Consider the following 23,741-nt stretch of genomic DNA (forward strand, 5'->3'; position numbering starts at 1 on the left):
GTACTGATAACCAGTGGTTTAGTGTCCCAATACTGATAACCAGTGGTTTAGTGTCCCAATACTGATGTCTCATGGTTTAGTGTCCCAGTACTGATGTCTAATAGTTTACCAGTTCTGATGTCCAGTGGTTTACTGTCCAAGAAAACTGATGTCCAGTGGTTTAGTGTCCCAGTACTGATGTCCAGTGGTTTAGTGTCCCAGTTCTGATGTCCAGTGGTTTAGTGTCCCAATACTGATGTCTCATGGTTTAGTGTCCCAGTACTGATTTCCAGTGGTTTAGTGTCCCAGTACTGATGTCCAGTGGTTTAGTGTCCCAGTTCTGATGTCCAGTGGTTTACTGTCCAAGAAAACTGATGTCCAGTGGTTTAGTGTCCCAGTACTGATGTCCAGTGGTTTAGTGTCCCAGTTCTGATGTCCAATGGTTTAGTGTCCCAGTACTGATGACCAGTGGTTTAGTGTCCCAGTACTGATGTCTCATGGTTTAGTGTCCCAGTACTGATGTCTCATGGTTTAGTGTCCCAGTGCTGATGTCTTATAGTTTACCAGTTCTGATGTCCAATGGTTTAGTGTCCCAGTACTGATGACCAGTGGTTTAGTGTCCCAATACTGATGTCTCATGGTTTAGTGTCCCAGTACTGATGTCTCATGGTTTAGTGTCCCAGTACTGATGTCTAATAGTTTAGTGTCCAAGTACTAATGACCAGTGGTTTAGTGTCCCAGTACTGATGATCAGTGGTTTAGTGTCCCAGTACTGATGACCAGTGGTTTAGTGTCCCAGTACTGATGACCAGTGGTTTAATGTCCCAGTACTTACATAGTTACATAGTTACTTAGGTTGAAAAAAGACCTAGGTCCATCTAGTTCTACCTTCCTACACCAGTTCTACATTTAGTCACTAAGTCATTTATAACCAACAATGTTTTGTGTACTGAGGAAATCATCCAGCCCTTTTTTAAAAGCTGTTATAGTATCTGCCATTACTACCTCTTGTGGTAGGGCATTCCACAGTCTGACCGCTCTAACTGTAAAGAACCCTTTCCTATTTAGGTGTCGGAATCGCTTTTCTTCCACTTGCAGTGAGTGCCCCCTGGTCCTTAGTATTGTTTTCGGAAGAAATAAGTCATGTGCCAGTCCTTTATATTGACCACACATGTATTTATACATATAAATGACATCTCCTCTGAGACGTCTTTTTTCTAAGCTAAACATATCTAACTTTTTCAATCTGCCATCATATGGGAGGCCTTCCATTCCTTGTAATAGTCTAGTTGCCCGCCTTTGAACTGACTCTAACTTCTGAATGTCCTTTTTAAAATGTGGAGCCCAAAACTGGATCCCGTATTCCAGATGTGGCCTTACAAGTGATTTATAGAGGGGTAACAATACGTTGGGATCACGGGATATAATCTCTCTTTTTATACACCCTAAAATCTTGTTTGCTTTAGCAGCTGCTGCTTGACATTGAGTGCTGCTGCTCAGCTTATTTGTAATGAGAATACCCAAGTCCTTCTCCTGTTCTGTAATCCCGAGTTTACTTCCATTTAATGTATACGCAGCTATAGGATTACTCCGTCCTAGGTGCATTACTTTACATTTATCAACATTAAATCTCATTTGCCAAGTATCTGCCCATTCTGACATCTTATCCAGATCTTTTTGTAATATTGTACTATCCAGGTCAGTTTTTAACATCCTACATAGTTTGGTGTCATCGGCAAAGACTGACACTGTACTATCAATCCCATCCACAAGGTCATTAATAAAGAGAGTAAAAAGAATCGGTCCAAGCACAGATCCCTGCGGCACCCCACTGCTGACTATAGCCCATTTAGAGAATGTACCATTTATGACTACTCTTTGTTTCCTATCTTTTAGCCAATTCCTTACCCAGTTGCATATTGTGTCCCCTAGTCCTTGCTTCTGGAGCTTTAGTATAAGGCTATTATGTGGTACAGTATCAAATGCCTTTGCAAAGTCCAAATAAATCACATCAGCTGCATTACCAATATCCAGGTTTGCACTTACCCCCTCATAGAACCCCAACAGGTTGGTTAGACACGACTTATCTTTCATGAATCCATGCTGTTTGTCAGTTATCATATTATTTTCTGCAATATATTTTTGCATGTCATCCCTTAAAATGCCCTCAAAAACTTTGCATACTACTGATGTCAGGCTTACTGGACGGTAGTTGCCTGGATCTACCCTCTTACCTTTCTTAAATATCGGTACCACATCAGCAATCCTCCAATCCTGAGGCACCAACCCTGTTACAAGTGAGTCTAAAAAGATGAGATACAGCGGTCTGTCGATTACGGAGCTCAATTCCCTCAATATTCGTGGATGAATGCCATCTGGCCCTGGGGATTTGTCAATGTTTAATTTACTCAGACGTAGGCGTACTTCATCTTGTGTTAAATTAATTATATCGGGTGGTGGACTTTGATTTTTCACTTGTTGAATGATCCCTGGTACAGTCAGTTCCTTGGTGAATACAGATGAGAAATGCCTATTTAATATCTCAGTCTTTTGTTTGTCCTCTATAACTAACTTGTTATTATATTTTAAGGGTCCGATACTATCCTTTGTTTTCCTTTTGGCATTAATGTATTTATAAAAGATTTTGTATTGATGTCCAGTGGTTTAGTATCCCAGTACTGATGACCAGTGGTTTAGTGTCTCAGTACTGATGACCAGTGGTTTAGTGTCTCAGTACTGATGACCAGTGGTTTAGTGTCCCAGTACTGATGTCTCATGGTTTAGTGTCCAAGTACTGATGTCTAATAGTTTACCAGTTCTGATGTCCAGTGGTTTACTGTCCAAGAAAACGGATGTCCAGTGGTTTAGTGTCCCAGTACTGATGTCCAGTGGTTTAGTGTCCCAGTACTGATGACCAGTGATTTAATGTCCCAGTACTGATGACCAGTGGTTTAGTGTCTCAGTACTGATGTCCAGTGGTTTAGTGTCCCAGTACTAATGACCAGTGGTTTAATGTCCCAGTACTGATGACCAGTGGTTTAGTGTCTCAGTACTGATGTCCAATGGTTTAGTGTCCCAGTACTGATGACCAGTGGTTTAGTGTCCCAGTATTGATGACCAGTGGTTTAGTGTCCCAGTACTGATGTCCAGTGGTTTAGTGTCCCAGTACTGATGTCCAGTGGTTTAGTGTCCCAGTTCTGATGTCCAGTAGTTTAGTGTCTCAGTACTGATGTCCAGTGGTTTAGTGTCCCAGTACTGATGACCAGTGGTTTAGTGTCCCAGTATTGATGACCAGTGGTTTAGTGTCCCAGTACTGATGACCAGTGGTTTAGTGTCCCAGTACTGATGACCAGTGGTTTAGTGTCCCAGTACTGATGACCAGTGGTTTAGTGTCCCAATACTGATGTCTCATGGTTTAGTGTCCCAGTACTGATGTCTCATGGTTTAGTGTCCCAGTACTGATATCTAATAGTTTACCAGTTCTGATGTCCAATGGTTTAGTGTCCCAGTACTGATGACCAGTGGTTTAGTGTCCCAATACTGATGTCTCATGGTTTAGTGTCCCAGTACTGATGTCTCATGGTTTAGTGTCCCAGTACTGATGTCTCATGGTTTAGTGTCCAAGTACTGATGACCAGTGGTTTAGTGTCCCGGTACTGATGCCCAGTGGTTTAGTGTCCCGGTACTGATGACCGGTGGTTTAGTATCCCAGTACTGATGCCCAGTGGTTTAGTGTCCCGGTACTGATGACCAGTGGTTTAGTATCCCAGTACTGATGACCAGTGGTTTAGTGTCTCAGTACTAATGACCATTGGTTTAATGTCCCAGTACTGATGTCCAGTGGTTTAGTGTCCCAGTACTGATGTCCAGTGGTTTAGTGTCCCAGTTCTGATGTCCAGTAGTTTAGTGTCTCAGTACTGATGTCCAGTGGTTTAGTGTCCCAGTATTGATGACCAGTGGTTTAGTGTCCCAGTACTGATGACCAGTGGTTTAGTGTCCCAGTACTGATGACCAGTGGTTTAGTGTCCCAGTATTGATGACCAGTGGTTTAGTGTCCCAGTACTGATGTCTCATGGTTTAGTGTCCCAGTACTGATATCTAATAGTTTACCAGTTCTGATGTCCAATGGTTTAGTGTCCCAGTACTGATGTCCAGTGGTTTAGTGTCCCAGTACTGATGACCAGTGGTTTAATGTCCGAGTACCGATGTCCAATGGTTTAGTGTCCCAGTACTGATGTCTAATAGTTTAGTGTCCCAGTACTGATGACCAGTGGTTTTGTGTCTCCGTACCAATGACCATTGGTTTAATGTCCCAGTACTGATGTCCAGTGGTTTAGTGTCCCAGTACTGATGACCAGTGGTTTAGTGTCCCAGTACTGATGACCAGTGGTTTAGTGTCCCAGTACTGATGACCAGTGGTTTAGTGTCTCAGTACTGATGACCAGTGGTTTAGTATCTCAGTACTGATGACCAGTGGTTTAGTGTCTCAGTACTGATGACCAGTGGTTTAGTGTCCCAGTATTGATGACCAGTGGTTTAGTGTCCCAGTACTGATGTCTCATGGTTTAGTGTCCCAGTACTGATATCTAATAGTTTACCAGTTCTGATGTCCAATGGTTTAGTGTCCCAGTACTGATGTCCAGTGGTTTAGTGTCCCAGTACTGATGACCAGTGGTTTAATGTCTGAGTACCGATGTCCAATGGTTTAGTGTCCCAGTACTGATGTCTAATAGTTTAGTGTCCCAGTACTGATGACCAGTGGTTTAGTGTCTCAGTACTAATGACCATTGGTTTAATGTCCCAGTACTGATGTCCAGTGGTTTAGTGTCCCAGTACTGATGACCAGTGGTTTAGTGTCCCAGTACTGATGACCAGTGGTTTAGTGTCTCAGTACTGATGACCAGTGGTTTAGTATCTCAGTACTGATGACCAGTGGTTTAGTGTCTCAGTACTGATGTCCAGTGGTTTAGTGTCCCGGTACTGATGACCAGTGGTTTAGTATCCCAGTACTGATGTCCAGTGGTTTAGTGTCCCGGTACTGATGACCAGTGGTTTAGTGTCCCAGTACTGATGACCAGTGGTTTAGTGTCTCAGTACTGATGACCAGTGGTTTAGTATCTCAGTACTGATGACCAGTGGTTTAGTGTCTCAGTACTGATGTCCAGTGGTTTAGTGTCCCGGTACTGATGACCAGTGGTTTAGTATCCCAGTACTGATGACCAGTGGTTTAGTATCCCAGTACTGATGACCAGTGGTTTAGTGTCCCGATACTGATGACCAGTGGTTTAGTATCTCAGTACTGATGACCAGTGGTTTAGTGTCCCAGTACTGATGTCCGGTGACTTATTGCGCATGCACCTGGTGTTTATCATCTTGGTTTCCATTGGATCAGTTCCTAAACTAATTAATTTAATTATCAAAGCTATATTACAAGGCAGGAGCTGTAAGAACATCTGATGATTTTCTAACCTTTAGGCTGGAATCACATTTGTGCGTGTAAAATCGGTCCGAGTCTCATGCTAGAAAGTAGCATGAGCTCTGTTCAAGTTGTGATCAGTGTGCAATGCAACTGCAATGTGATCCTGTGAATTTTCAATTGATTGTAGTCCATGTGCAATCCATGTCTGATGCATATGTTATCCGTTTTTATTCTCAGCAGCTATGTCATCTGCCATTCAGCTCTGCTACATGGCCGCTGACAGCAGACACAGACAGAGCCATGTAGCAGAGCTGAATGGCCGCTGATAGCAGACACAGACAGAGCCGCACGATCAGAATGAAGTCGGATGAACATCACCCGACTTTATTGTCATCCCGTGGCTCTGTCTGTGTGTCATGGCTTGATTTTCAGTCACTGGTGAAGGTCTCACCGGTGACCGCAAATTCCCTGAGTGACTGCAGTGATCTGCGCTATCAATGGTGCCGTCACTGAGGTCACCCGCGGACACAGCTGAAGTCCTCCCGCTGAGATCTGTGGCCGCGGGTAACCTGAGTGACAGCACAGCTGATAGCGCGACTCACTTCACTCGCTGCGGGGAGCTCACAGAGAGCGGTCGTGGTCTGTAACCGCTCTCTGTCAGCTTCTGATGTAGCAGAGCTGAAAGCATCGTGGGACCTCTGTGGATTACGTCGGACCAGGAGGGGTATTTGGGGACCTGAATAAAGTGGTGAAAGAGGGTGTTTTTGTTTTTTTTCATTTATTTCAATTAAAGGATTTTTGGGTGTATGTCTTTATTTTCTTTAACTTACAGGTTAATCATGGAAGGTATCTCGGGAAGATGCCTGCCATGATTAACCTAGGACTTAATGGCAGCTATGGGCTGATGCCATTGACTCCTTATTACCCCGATTGCCACCACACCAGGGCAATTCGGGATGAGCCGGGTACAGTCCCGGGACTGTTGCATCTAATGGATGCGGCAATTCCGGGCAGCTGCTGGCTGATATTTTTAGGGTGGGGGGGCTCCCCATAACGTGGCGCTCCCCATCCTGACAATACCAGCCTCCAGCCGTATGGCTTTACCCTGGCTGGTATGAAAATTGGGGGAGCCGCATGCCGTTTTTTTAAAATTATTTATTTAATTTACTGCACGATATAGTGTGATTGGTTGCAGTCAGACAGCTGTCACTCAACGTGGGGGCGTGTCTAACTGCAACCAATCATAGGCTCCGGTGGGCGGGGAAAGCAGTGAATACTAGGTGGAATAATAAGCGGCCGGCTTTTTCAAAAGAGGAAAAGCCGCCGGAGCTTTGTGTCAGCTGTGCAGCGCCGCGCCGGTGCTCAGGGATCAGTGTATGAGAGGGGGGGGGGAGAGGGATAGACAGACAGAGAGAGATAGGGACCGACGACAGGGAGACAGACCGACAGACAGATAGAAATTGACCGACATCGACAGACCTCACTCATTTCCAGTGTTTTCTGCAACATGCAATAAATGTATTTAGAAAAACGGATGTCACTAGGATGGTGTGTGTGCCGTCCGTGTGACATCCATTGTTTTCCACGCACCCATAGAATTTCATTGGAGTGACTAACACGTGAAACTTACCAAAACGCAGCACGCTGCGATTTTTTTCTCAGTCCGATTTGGACTGAGTAAAAAATAGCAGATGGGAGCTGCCTCGTTGATCATCATGGGTCTGAGTGCAATGTGAGATTTTCTCGCATTGCATTCGTGCGAGTTAATCGCAAGTGAGAAGCCGGCCTTAATAGAAGAAGCGGCTGTTATGTATTATCTAATATCAACAGCTGGAAACATTATAGTATGGCTGAGCCCTGACGATCGCACTGGTCAGGACTTCATTCCTGGTGGCCTAACCTGAAGCCCATGGGCCCCAATGCAAAAGCTCCAACGGGGCCCTAATTACTGCAAATCTTTACTACCATTACTCTTTCTATAGGCCAAAGGGACTTTTTGGGTCCCCCTAGGCTCCAGGACCCATGTACGATTGTAACGCCTGCACTTATTATAGTTACGCCCCTGCTATTGGCAGTAGGAGCGGCGGTCATACCTGGAAGGTATCCACATCTGAAGGAGCGGCTGTCATACCTGGAAGGTATCCACATCTGAAGGAGCGGCTGTCATACCTGGAAGGTATCCACATCTGAAGGAGCGGCGGTCATACCTGGAAGGTATCCACATCTGAAGGAGCGGCTGTCATACCTGGAAGGTATCCACATCTGAAGGAGCGGCGGTCATACCTGGAAGGTATCTACATCTGAAGGAGCGGCTGTCATACCTGGAAGGTATCCACATCTGAAGGAGCGGCTGTCATACCTGGAAGGTATCCACATCTGAAGGAGCGGCTGTCATACCTGGAAGGTATCCACATCTGAAGGAGCGGCTGTCATACCTGGAAGGTATCCACATCTGAAGGAGCGGCTGTCATACCTGGAAGGTATCCACATCTGAAGGAGCGGCGGTCATACCTGGAAGGTATCCACATCTGAAGGAGCGGCGGTCATACCTGGAAGGTATCCACATCTGAAGGAGCGGCGGTCATACCTGGAAGGTATCTACATCTGAAGGAGCGGCTGTCATACCTGGAAGGTATCCACATCTGAAGGAGCGGCTGTCATACCTGGAAGGTATCCACATCTGAAGGAGCGGCTGTCATACCTGGAAGGTATCCACATCTGAAGGAGCGGCTGTCATACCTGGAAGGTATCCACAGCTGAAGGAGCGGCTGTCATACCTGGAAGGTATCCACAGCTGAAGGAGCGGCTGTCATACCTGGAAGGTAACCACATCTGAAGGAGCGGCTGTCATACCTGGAAGGTATCCACATCTGAAGGAGCGGCTGTCATACCTGGAAGGTATCCACATCTGAAGGAGCGGCTGTCATACCTGGAAGGTACACACATCTGAAGGAGCGGCTGGCCTAAACCTTACAGATCTAATACCTGGAAATCTTCATTATGAGCCATGCAAAGGATAAAGTGTCTGCAGGACTTTCCTGAGACAATTGCTCATCGCCCTCCCTGGCAATGACGAGCTAAAGACGTGGTTCCTTTCTAGACACAACGACGAGTCCCATTTCCTCATTCTTCATGAACTCTCCGTTTGCAAAATGTTCATATCTTGCAAAAAGAGAAGATTTTATTTAAAGGTCTGCTGGGAAATTGAAGCAATGTTCTGTAAATTCCCTAATTACAGGCCCATACAACTTCATCTGCAAGATTGCACCAAGTATATAGGAAGCGACTGCAATAAACCCCAATTGCTTCATCCTAGTATGAGCGGAAGAGCTGACACTTCCCCAAACTGTTATGTAAATGCTCTCTTCATCGGAACAAGACCCCACCACAGTCCATGGTCACTAGTGTGGGGGGGGGGGGGGGGGGTCGGGGAAGGGAGGTGACAAGGGGCTGGCTGTGTAAATACAGCAATTACAGCAATATCTGTCATGGTTTTCTCATGGTTTGGCTTTTATAAGTTTTTTTAAAGGAATTGCAAGAATTTTTTTAAAAACATGCTTTTCTTCAAAAACAGCGCCCCATCCATCTGAGGGCTGTGTCTGTATTGCAGCTCATCTCCATTCAAGTGAATGGTGTAGAGCCGCAATCCCACAAACAACCTGCAGATGGGGGTGGCGCTGTTTTCAGGAAAAAAAATAGAGCAATATTTTTCTAATCCTGGACAATCCCTTTAAGTTTAGCCCTCTGTGTTGGTATGATTACACGTCCAGATAGTCATTCTAATGTGTCTATTGATTATTTTACAGAATAAACCAAAAGAAAACTCCGGTGGTGGAGGTAAGTGACCGAACCGGGACTGGACGGGGGCAGAAGACAAGGGGGGGGGACGTCACATCACATCCACAACATTACAGGATGGGGAACGTAGTGTGGTGTGGGTCTCCGAGATACCAACACAGCAGGGGTATCACACATGTTAGGCTTAGATACACAGCTGAATAGACGTATCACACATGGTAGGCTTCAATACACAGCTAAAAGTAAATGTATCATACATAATAGGATTAGATACGCAGGTAAGTAGACGTATCCCACTATAGGCTTAGATATACAGCTTAGTAGATGGTATCACGCATAACATGGCTTAGATACACAGCTGAGTAGATGGTATCACACATGGTAGGCTTAGATACACAGCTGAGCAAATGATATTACACATGATAGGCTAAGGTACTCAGTTGGGGAGATGGTATCACACATGGTAGGCTTAGATATACAGTTGGGTAGATGGTATTACACATGGTAGGCTTAGATACACAGCTGAGTGAATGGCATTACACATGATAGGCTTAGTTACACAGCTGAGCAGAGTATCACACAATAGGCTTAGATACGCAGCTTAGTAGACGGTATTACACATGATAGGCTTAGATACACAGCTGAGTAGACAGTATTACACGTGATTGTTTAGACCTGATGAGGCTGCTGTAATTTCTTTGAAAATCCGTGTCAGAATGGCTGTGTAATCCTGATAGTAATATCAGTGCTATGACATCAGGCAGGGGCTTTTCACAAAAGAAAAAAGCCATTCTGACATGGAAGTTCATACCATATACGTACACCAGCCATATCTGGATGAAGAGATCGATTTATTAATCTACACAGTTTGCATTGTGAAATCTGCCAACAGCTGGCTTTACAGTCAGTGACCCACATCATACAGAAGGCTTGGATACACTGTCTCTGCTAAGAGAATACGAAGTGATAGGCTCTGATACAGTATCACAAGTGAGAGGCTTAGATACAACACTTAATTAAACAGTATCACCTTTAATAGGCTTAGATACACAGCCGAGTACACAGTATCACACATAGTAGGCTTAGGGGTTCTTCTCACATAGCGAGATCGCTGCTGAGTCACAGGTTTTGTGACATACCAGTGACCTCATTAGCGATCTCGCTGTGTGTGACACTAAGCAGCGACCTGGCCCCTGCTGTGAAATCGCTGATCGTTACACACTGTTCTGGTTCATTTTTTGCTCGTTGGTCTCCCACTGTGCAACACACATCGGCGTGTTTGACGGCGGGAGACCAACGAGCACCGACTCTGTGTAAGCAGCGTACGCTGGTAACCAGGGTAAATATCGGGTAACTAAGCAAAGCGCTTTGCTTCGTTACCCGATATTTACCTTGGTTACCAGCGTACACGGCCTAGCGCTGGCTCCCTGCACACGTAACCAGGGTACACATCGGGTTACTAAGCAAAGCGCTTTGCTTAGTTACCCGATATTTACCCTGGCTACGTGTGCAGGAAGCCAGCGCTAAGCGGTGTACGCTGGTAACCAAGGTAAATATCGGCTAACCAAGCAAAACGCTTTGCTTAGTTACCCAATATTTACTCTGGTTACCAAGCGCAGAGTCGCTGGTGTCTGGTTGCTGGTGAGATCTGCCTGATTGACAGCTCACCAGCGACCATGTAGCGACGCACCAGCGATCCTGACCAGTTCACATTGTGGTCGGAATCACTGGTAGGTCGTTTAGTGAGACGATACCCTTAGATACCCCACCTCAGCTGACTGTTTCATGATAGGCTTAGATAAACAGCTTAGAAGACAGTATCACTCATAAAGGGCTTAGATACACAGATCAGCAGACAATATTATACATGGTAAGCTTGAATATACTGTACAGGTTCATTAGACAGTATCAACCATTATGGCTTAGATGCACAGCTATGCAAACATTATCACATGTGATAGCCTTAGATACACCATTCCAGCATACAGTATCACACTTTACTAAGCTTAGCTATATTTTGATACAGGGATTTAGATGACAGGGTTAGATACAACAGTTCAACTGTCAGTATTGTATGTGATACGCTTAGATACATAAGTTTAGCAGATAGTTTGATATATAATTGGCTTTGTTACAGTATCTCAGCTGTCAATGTTACCCATGATGGGTTTAGATACACAGCTCAGCAGATAGTATCACACATGATAGCCTTAAATACACTGCTAAGCAGACAGTATCAAGTGATAGGTTTAGATGCTCAGCAGACAGCATCACACATGATAGGCTGGCTTAGATACAGCTGCTTAGCTGTCTCTATTACCCATGATGGGTTTAGATACATAGCTCAGCAGGCAGTATCCATACAGGAATATGTAGTGGTGTACAGTGCGGGGATATTCACATGTGTGTTTGCTCACAGGCGACGATCCAGTCATGCTCGTGGCTTTGTATGATTACGACGGCGTGCACCCGGATGATCTGACATTTCAGAAAGGAGATAATTTACAGCTACTTGAGGAGTGAGTACTCGACTATTACAGGCTCATTGTTTACATATATCTGTGGTTTACAGCCACAGAATGAGAGGCTTTGCAGTGCTGTGGTCCGTGCTGCTGTGTCCCACCTCACTGCATAGTGTGAACCTGTCGGAACATTGCCCCCTGGTGGACCCTTGTATTACGTGCCACAGACAGGAGAACAAGGGTTGTTATCCGCTTCTAGAGGGGGCCCAATACCAGACAGCTTCTAGAATAATTCCTTCTTGCATGTAGGAATTAATATGGTGCTTTTTTTTTTTAGCCTAGTTTCCTTTTAACCTAGAGAGCGACTCTTTTACCTTCAACCTATCAATATTTAGGACAGTTCGTCATCACTTTTCTTCTTGCTTTAGGTCTGGAGAATGGTGGAAAGCTCGTCTGACCCAAACAGGACAAGAAGGTTATATCCCTAGCAATTATGTGGGAAGGGTTAACTCCCTGGAGTCTGAAGAGTGAGTATCCCTTTAAGGCTACATGCGCACGCTGCTTTTTTTCCTGCTTTTTTGCTGCTTTTTTGGCTGCAGTTTTGTCAGCAGAACTTTCTGACATCTGACTTCCCAGCAAAGTCTATGAGAAGTCAGATTTGTCATGCGCACACTGCAGTTTATTTGTCAGCATTTTTTTTGTCAAAAGTTTGTGACAAAAAAAATGCACCATGTTCATTCTTTCCTGCGTTTTTGTCAACATTTGTCACCCATTGAAATCAATGAGGGCATCAAAAACGCAGGAAAAAATGCATGTTATCAAAAGTGGTGCATTTTACCTGCCTTTTACCTGCGTTTTTGCTAGCAAAAACGCAGGTGATTTGTCAGGAAGTGAGGTCAGGCAAGTGGTCCCGTCCCGTCCTCCACGTGTTCCCCGAAGTACCGCTGTCCCCAGGGGAGATTATGTGGAGGACGGGACTATCAGCAGCGAGAGGGGGATGGACATTGGCAGCTGAAAACATTGATTTTTATCTCTCTCTGCTGCCGCCGCTGATAGTCCCGTCCTCCACGTGTTCCCCGAAGTATCACTGTCCCCAGCGTGCACGCACAAGGGAAAATGATGTGGAGGACAGGACTATCAGCTGCGGCGGCAGCGAGAGGGAAAAATCAATGTTTTCAGCTGCCAATGTCCATCCCCCTCTCGCTGCCGCCGCCGCTGATAGTCCCGTCCTCCACGTGTTCCCCGACGTACCGCTGTCCCCAGCGTGTACGCACAGGGGAGATGATGGACCCCTCTCACCGCCGCCGCCGCTGAAAGTCCCGGGCTCCACGCTCCTGCCGGCTCCACGCTCCTGCCGGCCCCACGCTCCTGCCGGCCCCACGCTCCTGCCGGCTCCACGCTCCTGCCGGCCCCACGCTCCTGCCGGCCCCACGCTCCTGCCGGCCCCACGCTCCTGCCGGCCCCACGCTCCTGCCGGCTCCACGCTCCTGCCGGCTCCACGCTCCTGCCGGCTCCACGCTCCTGCCGGCTCCACGCTGTAGCGCGATCAGCTGAGCTGTCACTGAGGTTACTCGCGGTCACCGCTGGATTCAGCGGTAGCCGCGGGTAACCTCGGTGACAGCTCAGGCTGATCGCGCGGCTGTCTTCATTTGCTGCATGGAGGTGACCGGAGCAGCGGTGTATGCTGCTTCTCCGGTCACCTCCATGCAGCACAGCTGGATGCGACGCTGGAGCATGCTGGATTACGCCGGACATGGAGGGTTTGTCGGGGTTAATAAATTGGTAATGAGGGAATGTGTTTGTGTTTTTTATTTCTAATAAATGATTTTATGTGTGTTTATTTACTGTAACTTACAGATTAATCATGGAGGGTGTCTCATAGACGCCTGACATGATTAATCTAGGACTTATTGGCAGCTATGGGCTGCCAATAACTCCTTATTACCCCGATTTGCCAACGCACCAGGGCAAATCGGGAAGAGCCGGGTACAGTCCCAGAACTGTCGCATATAATGTATGCGGCAATTCTGGGCGGCTGTTGGCTGATATTGTTAGGCTGGGGGGCTCCCCATAACGTGGAGCTCCCCATCCTGAGAATACCAGCCTTCAGCCGTATGGCTTTATCTGGCTGGTATTAAAATTGGGGGGGACCGCACGCCATTTTTTTTTAATTATTTATTTATTTCTAATTTTTTTTTCTTCAATTCAACAAGCTTTATGGGCTTGTTTGAACTGAAAAATACATGAAACATTTGTTGACAAAACTGCAGCCAAAAACGCACCAAAAACGCACCAAAAAAGCACCTACATTTTTTGTGACATTTCCAGGCTCTCTCTGACACGGTGCAGTTTTGGCTGCAGTTTTGGCTGCAGTTTTGGCTGCATTTTGTGAACACGAAAAAGAAGCAGCGTGCGCATGTAGCCTAAGGTGTTGTCTGAAATAAGTAAATGGGTCGACTAGTTGACTTATAAAGCAGATTGCACTGATTCATTTCATGATATATTGTTTAAGCAACCAGAGGTCCGTTTTTCTTCTATAAAGTGCTATATCCCCAAATAAGGTTACATTATAAAAATCTGACTGCACTGCCTGCAGCTTCCAGTAGGGGGAGCTCATGCACTTAACAATTTTTACTGAGTCCAGTGTGCAGTGAGCTCCCCCTAGTGGTGGCTGTAGGTAGACAGCATTTTACAATGCATTTTTTTACACTGTTTGAGGGATCTGGAGATTTGTGAGCTGCTGACAAACCTATAAAAATATATTTTGAAATCAGTCGGCGCGAAAATGTTATCCATTACCCTGTAAGACTTAAAAATGATTTGTAATGTCTCACTGGTCTTTGAAATAGCAGATTTGAAATTTCACAGCAGTAGGAAAGTATCAAGCAGCCCTGAATTGTATCAAATATTTAAGTTTTAATTTAGTAAATGGAGAATGTCTTTGTTTTATTTCTGCAGCTGGTATTTTAAGGCTGTTGGCAGGAAAGAAGCTGAGCGGCAGCTGCTGTCCCCCGAGAACCAGGCAGGAGCGTTCATGATACGGGACAGTGAAACCATGAAAGGTGCGAGCATATATGTGTGTGTGTGTGTGTGTGTGTGTGTGTATGCATGTGTTTACATATACAGTGTGTCCACCCATATCCTGTCCACCGCCATTAACTTGAGAATGGCGGCAGCTATAGGCATAGAAGTGGTGTCTAGGTATAGTAAAGTAGCCATGTGTTATGCAATGAAACCACCTATAGCGCCACTTGGTGGAAAACAACGGAGTTAGCATTTTTATCTCGAAAACGGAACAAGATAGAGAAAAAAGTGAATTACAAAGTTGTAGGGCATCATCAATTCAATACGAATCGACACCTTGCATACAGAAATGCTATGATTAGAACGTGTAAAACTCACAAGGCTGCGGATGTGAAGCGATACCTCATGGAGACCTTCCTACAAGTCATTGAGTATGGTGGTTGTGTGGAGTGGCCTCCACGCTCACCTGACCTGACCCCATTGGACTCTTCTGTGAGGTCACATCAAACAGCAGGTGTATGCGACCCCTCCATCAACATTGCAGGACCTACGGCGACGTATCACAGATGCTTGTGCAAACGTGTCACCTACCATATTGCACAATATGCAGCAAGATACAGTATGCTGTCCAGAGTCCAGATGTGCATTACAGCTGACGGGGGCCACTTTGAGCTTCAAAGTTAAATGAGCGCCATATGCATGACCAGTATTCAATGTTTTGGGGGGTCATGGGTTTCATATCATAGCATTTCTGTATGCAAGGTGTCGATTCGTATTGAATTGATGATACCCTACAACTTTGTAATTCACTTTTTTTTTCTCTATCTCGTTCCTTTTTTGAGATAAAAATGCTAACTCCGTTGTTTTCCACCAGGTGGCGCTATAGGTGGTTTCATTGCGTAGCACATGGACACTTTACTATATCTAGACACCACTTCTATGCGTATAGCTCCTGCCGTTCTCAAGTTAATGGCGGTGGACACACTGTATATGTGTGTTGTGCGTGTGTGTACATGTGCATACACATGTGTGTGCATGTGTGTATGTGTTAATTTGTTGTGGGTGGAGCACACGCGTGTCCGTGTATTCCGCACGGAGACGTGTCCATTTTTCTCCGGCAGCTCTGATGTCACACAGACCACACACTGATGTGATCTGCGTGACATCAGTGTGACACGTACTAAAGAAAACATTTGTCTGTGAAATAAAATTATTTTTTATACTCACCTGTCTCCAGCGCTGCTGTCACTTTCTTCTGGGACCACTCATTAACCTCATGAATATTCACTGCACCACTGACCCAGAAGCAGCAGCAGCAGCGCCTGAGACAGCAGCGCCAGACCCAGGTGAGTAAAAAGTTCCTGATCTCCATGTGCTATCACAGATAGCACACGGAGAACATACGTGTGCCAAGATCATAGCACATAGAGGACCATACACCCCTTCAACATGGACCATGAAAAACGTGCTTTTTTATATCATGAATTTGTGAAGGGGGCCTGACATTATGTTCAATACTCCAGTCACATCCAAAGCTGCATTTACAATCCTTTCTTTGTCTTCAGGCTGTAACATCTCTCTGCTGCCACCTGCTGGTTCCTGTCATGTCTGACATCGTCTACTGATATTTTTTCAGGTTGTTACTCACTTTCGGTCAGAGACTACAACTCTCAGTCTGGGAACATGGTGAAGCATTACAAGATCCGTACTCTGGATAATGGAGGTTTCTACGTCTCTCCTCGCAAAACTTTCAGCTCTCTGCAGGAGCTGGTCAGCTACTATAAAAGTAAGACAAGCAATGGTTAAAAGGGGGAAAAATCCTTCAGGGAACCTTTAGGCAGCTGAATGGGAGGACGTAACAGTGTGTGATTCAAGCCAGTGGTTACAAGGAGAGCGCCCAAGTCACTATGCTGGAATTGAATGGAACTATCATTGATTATATCCAGATACTAAGACCCTGCCCTGATCATGTGCCACTCACAATGCTGTGCGGTATATTATGGTATACCGACACAAACCCTGGGTGAATAGCACATGATCGGGAGAGTTTCCATTCACTGACTGCAAGCAGTAAACAAGGCTGTGACCTGGAATATAATTACATTAGGAAACAATAAATTATTTCACATAGTTTTCCCAAGAAAGGGTTGTAAAAATTTGTAAGTGAAGTGACGGTAGATTAATGGGAATCTGTCACCAGGTTTTTACCACCTAATCTGAAAGCAACATAGCGTGGGGGCAGAGATCCTGATTCCAGCAATGTGCCACTTACTGGGCTGCTTAGTGTAGTTTTGATAATATCACTGATTATCATTACAGGACTACTTGGCGTGCTGTCAGGTAGTCCAGCATATTCATAAGCTCTGTATAACTGCTAGATCTGCAGCAGAGAAAACATTGATTTTATCAGAATAACAGCAAACAGCTCAGTGACACATCGCTGGAATCAGGGTCTCTGTTCCTACATTATGCTGCGCTCAGATCAGGGAGAAAAAACCTGGTGACAAAGTCCCTTTAAATTATTATTCCCATTTCCAAGATCCTATCCAAATATGTAGTAGGTGTAATAATAATAGTATTAGCAAATATATCCAATTAGAAATGTAGTATAGTTCTCCTGATTAAGCTGTCACTTACCTCATGTGCAGGGCATTGCAGCTGTGGTATCCATAGTTATAACCACTCATATAGTGACTGTTAGTTGCTTGTGGTCATTACCATGGATACCTAAGCTGCAATGCCCTGCACATGAGGTAAGAGACATGGTTATATCAGGAAAACTATACTACATTTCTAATTAAGTGGGCTTTACACGCTACAATATATTTAACGATGTGTCGACGGGGTCACGTCGTAAGTGACGCACATCTGGCATCGTTAGTGATATTGTAGTGTGCGACAGCTATGTGCGATTGCAATTGAACGAATAAACGTTGATCGCATACACGTCGTTCAAAACCTAAAAATTGAACGTCAGGTTGTTCAATGTTCCCAAGGCAGCACACATCGCTCCGTGTGACACCCCGGGAACGATGAACACAGCTTACCTGCGTCCTGCGGCTCCCGCCGACAATGCGGAAGGAAGGAGGTGGGCGGGATGTTTACGTTCCGCTCATCTCCGCCCCTCCGCTTCTATTGGCCAACTGCCGTGTGACGTTGCTGTGACGCCGAACGTCCAACCCCCTTCAGGAACTGGATGTTCGCCGCCCACATCGAGGTCGTATGGTAGGTAAGTACGTATGATGGCAATTAATCGTCTGTGCGACACGGTCAACAAATTGAACATGCCACACATACGATGGGGGCGTGTCACATCGCATGCGATATTGTATGCTTAATTGTAAGGTGTAAAGCAGGCTTTAGAGGTATTTGCTAAGATTATTATTATTACACCTACTACATATTGGGATACGATCTTGGAGATGGGAATACCCCTTTAAGGCTTTATGTCTGATTATTTACGTTTTCAGGCAATATGGATGGGCTGTGCCAGTATCTCACCAAGGCATGTAAGACGGCTCGTCCACAGAAACCATGGGAGAAGGACGCTTGGGAGGTCTCAAGGGACTCACTGAAACTGGAGAAGAAGCTTGGAGCTGGACAGTTTGGAGATGTTTGGTTGGGTAAGTGCTCAGTAAACAGTATCACTCATTAAAAGGCTTAGATACACCATCTTTGGAGACAGTATCATACAGGAGTGGCTTGGATTCCCCATTTTGTTGCAGACAGATATGAGAAACTTAAGGTACCGTCACACATAACGAGATCACTAGAGAGATCGCTGCTGAGTCACGGTCCCGTTAGCGATCTTATTATGTGTGACACCTACCAGTGATCAGGTCCCTGCTGTGAGGTCGCCGGTCGTTGCAGAATAGTCAGGGCCATTTTCTTCAAAGGCGATGTCCTGCTGTGCAGGACACATCGCTGTGTTTGACACTGTGTGACAGGGTCACAGTGACTGCTGAGATCGTTATACAGGTCACTACTGCGACCTGTATCGTTACTGCATCGCTGGTAAGATCTGACTGTGTGACATCTCACCTGCGACCTACCAGCGATCCCTATCAGGTCAATATCGTTTTCGGGATCGCTGGTAAGTCGTTGTGTGTGACTGGGCCTTTAGATAAAACAGCTCAGATGACACATGAAGGACTTACATTTTCCAACTTCAAACACAGTATCACACATAATAGACTTAGATACAGTGGCTTATCAGTCAGAATCGCACATGATAGACTTAGATACCCATCTGAGATCACTGATTAGACATAGATCCATATTACACACAATATACTTAGTGCTCTATATCACAAATTATAGGATTAGATACGACAAATAAGCACACAGTGTACACATGATAGTGTCTGCTCGGCTGCTGTATCTAAACCTCACACACAATTAGCTTAGAGATTCCTGGTCACCAAACAGTATCATACAAGCCGATCAGACAGTATGATACATGAAGGCTTAGATAGACTCCCTGATTATTGTATGCTCACCTTTGTGCCATCTCTCACCCACAGCGACATACAATGGGCACACACAGGTGGCTGTGAAAACCATGAAGCCGGGCAGCATGTCTCCTGAGGCCTTTTTGGAGGAAGCCAACCTTATGAAGGGCTTGCAGCATGACCGCCTTGTTCGCCTCCATGCTGTAGTTACCCAGGAGGAGCCCATATATATCATTACTGAGTACATGGAGAAGGGCAGCCTTCTAGACTTCCTCAAGAGCCAGGAAGGCAATTGCCTGTCACTGCCGCAGCTTATCGACTTTTCCGCCCAGGTGAGGCTTACAGAGTCGGGCAGTATTAGTGCCACCTCCGTGATCACGTCTTTTTTCTTATTATTTCCTACATTCTTGCTTTTTACGGATGCAGATTTCGGAAGGAATGTGGTTCATTGAACAGAAGAATTACATCCACCGGGATCTCAGAGCCGCAAATTGCTTGGTGTCCGCATCTCTGGCATGTAAAATCGCAGATTTCGGATTAGCCCGAGTGATCGAGGACAGCGAGTATACAGCACGAGAGGGTAAGTATCGGAGCAGTAATGGGGACGAGCAGAGCTCTCAGCTGGAGCCTGCTGGCATCGAAAAGGGCACTGAGTCGGTGCACAATGACTGGCACTGTGGAGGCCACTGTAAATGGGCACTATGGCTGGTAAAGTCAGGTGGCATCTATACAGCTATGTTATTGATATTTTAGGGGCCAAATTTCCCATTAAATGGACATCACCGGAGGCAGCGAACTATGGCTCATTCACCATCAAATCTGACGTCTGGTCATTTGGCATCTTAATGACTGAAATTATCACCTATGGAAGGACCCCATATCCAGGTGAGAGCATCATATTTTGCAGGCTCTTTTAGGCTGCTTTCACATATCCGGCTTGAGCTGTGCGGCTCAATCCGGCTGTGTAAGCTATGCAACGGATGCGGTGAAAACACCGCATCCTTTGCATAAGTTTTTCCCATGCGGCCCGTTCGGTTTTTGCCGCTTGCGGCATACTACTGAGCATGCGCAGTGGCAAAAACCGCATGCAGCAGCCAGATGCGGTTTTTGCCGCATCCGGCCGCCATAGGCGTGCATTGAAAAATGCGCCGCATCGGCCGAATGCGGCGCGATGCGGTTTATTTGCCGCACGAAAAAACGTGCCAGGCAACGTTCCATCCGGCCGCCGCATCGGCTAAATCTGCCGCATGCGCCAAAAACCGGATGGAACGCAAGGCCTTGCGGCACAATGCGGCACTAATTAAAGTCTATGCAGAAAAAACGCAACCGGCAGCATAAAAAAACGGTTGCGATTTACCTGCAAAGTGCAGGATTGTGCCGCATTGCAGAAACCGGAGGTGTGAAAGCAGCCTTAGTGGACGTGGGTAATTTGTGGGCAGAACCAAGTAAAAGAAGGAATTAGCGAAAAGTATGTCCCCCAGACGAACAGGCGATGTACAATGGCATGACATGCGATGGCGAAGTGAATACAAATTATTTGCTCTTCTTTCAGGAATGTCCAATCTTGAAGTAATCACGGCTCTGGAGCGTGGGTATCGCATGCCGTGCCCGGCTAATTGCCCTCCGGAGCTGTATGGCATCATGCTGCAGTGCTGGCAGCAAAACGCAGAGCAGCGACCAACCTTTGAATATTTGCAAGGCGTCTTGGAGGACTTCTTCACTGCCACAGAAAGCCAGTACCAGCAGCAGCCATAAGGAGCACCAGGTCGTGCCCTATTGCCACTGACTGTCCATATCTGACGCTCCATCGCATCATTGCAAACCATCAGTGCGGCAATATACTGTTACAGATGCTATTATTTTGGTGTATTATTGATGCCCGCCCTTTATAGGGTCTTGCCTATTGACATCTCTGCGTTGCCTTTTATAGATGTATGTCAATCGGATGGCGGCAGACCAAGCAGTGTCTGCAAATTGATTTAACAGAGAACATTGATGAACAGTTACAGCTATAATTATGGTTTAGAAGCCCTGTATTTGAGATTTTCATAGCTAATTGAATAATGTTAGAGCAGAAACTGTATTTTGTGTTGTGCTGGCAATGTGCCCACCCCTGACAGTACTAGTATAATGTGCCCCTAAAAGCAAGATGGCCCAAAACTAACCAGCCATGTATACACTGGTCTTATTGGGTTGTGATTATAGACTGAGTCCTTGAAGTAGCAATTTGAGCCTGCTGTATGTGAACAGGTGAGTTAACCAACGCCATGTATTAGCTACTGAGCCATCAGTGTACACCTGCAGACTGAGCCAGCCCAGTGTATACTGCAGACCCTGAACAAGCAGAGTAAAGACTGCAGACAGTGAGCAAACACTGGTGACTGATAACCAGCATTGTCTATACTGCAAACCCTGAACAAGCAGAGCACAGACAGAGCTAACACTGGAGACTGATAACCAGCACTGTGTATACTGCAAACGCTGAGCAAACAGAGCACAGACAGAGCAAATACTGGAGACTGATAATCAGCATTGTGTATACTGCAGACCCTGAACAAGCAGAGCACAAACTGCAGACAGTGAGCAAACAATGGAAACTGATAACCAACATTGTGCATACTGCAGACCCTGAACAAGCAGAGTGCATACGACAAACAGTGAAAAACACTGGAGACTGAGAACCAGCACAGTGTATACTGCACACCCTGAACAGAGTGCATACTGCAGACCCTTAACAAGCAGAGCGCAGACTGATCAAACACTGGAGACTGATAACCAGCATTGTGCATACTGCAGACCCTGAATAGGCAGAGCGCATACTGCAGACAGTGAGAAAACACTGGTGACTGAGAACCAGCACTGTGTATACTGCAGACCATAAACAAGCAGAGCGCAGACTGAGCAAACACTGGAAACTGATAACCAGCACTGTGTATACTGCAGACCCTGAACAAGCAAAGCGTAGACTGCAGACAGTGAACAAACACTGGAGACTTTGAACTAGCACAGTGAATACTGCAGATACTGAACAAGCAGAGCGCATACTGCATACTGTGGGCAAACACGGCAGACTGAGAACCAGCACCGTGTAAACTGCAGACCCTGAACAAGCAGAGCACAAACTGTGGGCAAACACGGGAGACTGAGAACCAGCACTGTGTATACTGCAGACCCTGAACAAGCAGAGCGCAGACTGTTTGCAAACACGGGAGACTGAAAACCAGCACTGTGTATACTGCAGACCCTGGACAAGCAGAGCACAAACTGTGGGCAAACACTGGAGACGGAGAACCAGCACTGTGTATACTGCAGACCCTGGACAAGCAGAGCGCATACTGCACAAAATGAGCAAACACGGGGGACTGAGACCAAGCACTGTGTATACTGCAGACCCTCAACAAGCAGAGCGCAGACTGTGGGCAAACACGGGAGACTGAGAACTAGCATTGTGTACAATGCTGAACTAGCACTGAGTACACCAGAGACTGAACCAGCAGGAGTTACACAGGAGACTTATGAGCACCTGAGACTTTGTGCAGCACTATGTACAATGGAGATTTTGTTACACCACTGTGTAACCTAGATATTATCCGCAGCACTGAGTATATACCTGTACCCTGCGCACTGTATATGGGAGACTGTCGCTGAGTACACTGGTGTTCACCTGTTTGTGTGTAATCACCTCTTTCTATAGAAATACTGTTTTCACTGAGCGAGGCTTGTAGCACTTCATCATCTAATTGTGTCCTTATTATTCATTTACTATATCTGGCCGTAGTGCTGGGGATACAGCATATAATGTACAGGTGTGTGATCATCTGGTGCGGTCCGTCCAGCGCCGTGTGTATGTCCCTAACTGTACCAGAGCTAAAGCCATCACTGCCAAGCATACCCTGAGGTCACCATCTAGTACTCTTATACCATGCCTTTATAATACCTATGCTACATGTAATACTGCTACATAGAGACTACATAATAATGATATATGGTAGCTCATCATCATACAGCACTTACATAATACCATCATACCAAGCTCACATAATACCACCGTACTGTGATTACAGGGTAACCACATATTAATGTTATTCAGTACCCACATAAGGGTGTTCAGTTCCGTTTAATAATGCAATATAACAATAACATAATCTGGCTATACAGTGCCCATAAATGTCATTATCTTGCTTACAGTGCTCACATACAGGCATGGCCGAAAGTGTTGGCTCCCTTGAAATCGTTCTAGAAAATGAAGTATTTCTCCCAGAAAATTATTGCAGTTACACATTTTTTCAATGCTTGTTTCTTTTCACTTACAGATTAGTGATGGGGGTCTCAGACACCTCCCGTTAGTAATCTAGGGCGTGGCAGCTGTGCGCTGCATTTAACTCCTCCAATTGCCACCGCACCAGGGCAATCGGGATGAGCAGGGTAAAGGTGGTGTCACACATAGCGACGCAGCAGCGATCACGACCAGCGATCTGCCCTTATCAGGATCGCTGCTGCGTCGTTACATGGTCGCTGGTGAGCTGTCAAACAGGCAGATCTCACCAGTGACCAGCCCCCAGCCAGCAGCGACACGTGGAAGTGTAACTAAGGTAAATATCGGGTAAC

General features: G+C 45.9%; 1 protein-coding gene across 3 annotated transcripts in view; it reads left to right on the forward strand.

Moving 5' to 3' along the window:
- Window positions 1-23,387, forward strand: part of HCK (HCK proto-oncogene, Src family tyrosine kinase) — a 49,460-nt gene extending 26,073 nt beyond the window's left edge. For all 3 annotated transcript variants that reach the window (XM_075350547.1, XM_075350548.1, XM_075350549.1), the window contains 10 exons: window positions 9,205-9,235; window positions 11,616-11,715; window positions 12,087-12,185; window positions 14,617-14,720; window positions 16,319-16,468; window positions 18,153-18,305; window positions 19,206-19,465; window positions 19,560-19,713; window positions 19,887-20,018; window positions 20,686-23,387. In XM_075350547.1, the coding sequence (XP_075206662.1) occupies window positions 9,205-9,235; window positions 11,616-11,715; window positions 12,087-12,185; window positions 14,617-14,720; window positions 16,319-16,468; window positions 18,153-18,305; window positions 19,206-19,465; window positions 19,560-19,713; window positions 19,887-20,018; window positions 20,686-20,888 (1,386 nt within the window). In that variant the 3' untranslated portion in view covers window positions 20,889-23,387. The remainder of the gene's footprint in view (window positions 1-9,204; window positions 9,236-11,615; window positions 11,716-12,086; window positions 12,186-14,616; window positions 14,721-16,318; window positions 16,469-18,152; window positions 18,306-19,205; window positions 19,466-19,559; window positions 19,714-19,886; window positions 20,019-20,685) is intronic.
- The last annotated feature ends 354 nt before the right edge of the window (window positions 23,388-23,741 follow it).

Source organism: Anomaloglossus baeobatrachus, chromosome 5, assembly GCF_048569485.1.
Source record: "Anomaloglossus baeobatrachus isolate aAnoBae1 chromosome 5, aAnoBae1.hap1, whole genome shotgun sequence".
Lineage (NCBI taxonomy): Eukaryota > Metazoa > Chordata > Amphibia > Anura > Aromobatidae > Anomaloglossus > Anomaloglossus baeobatrachus.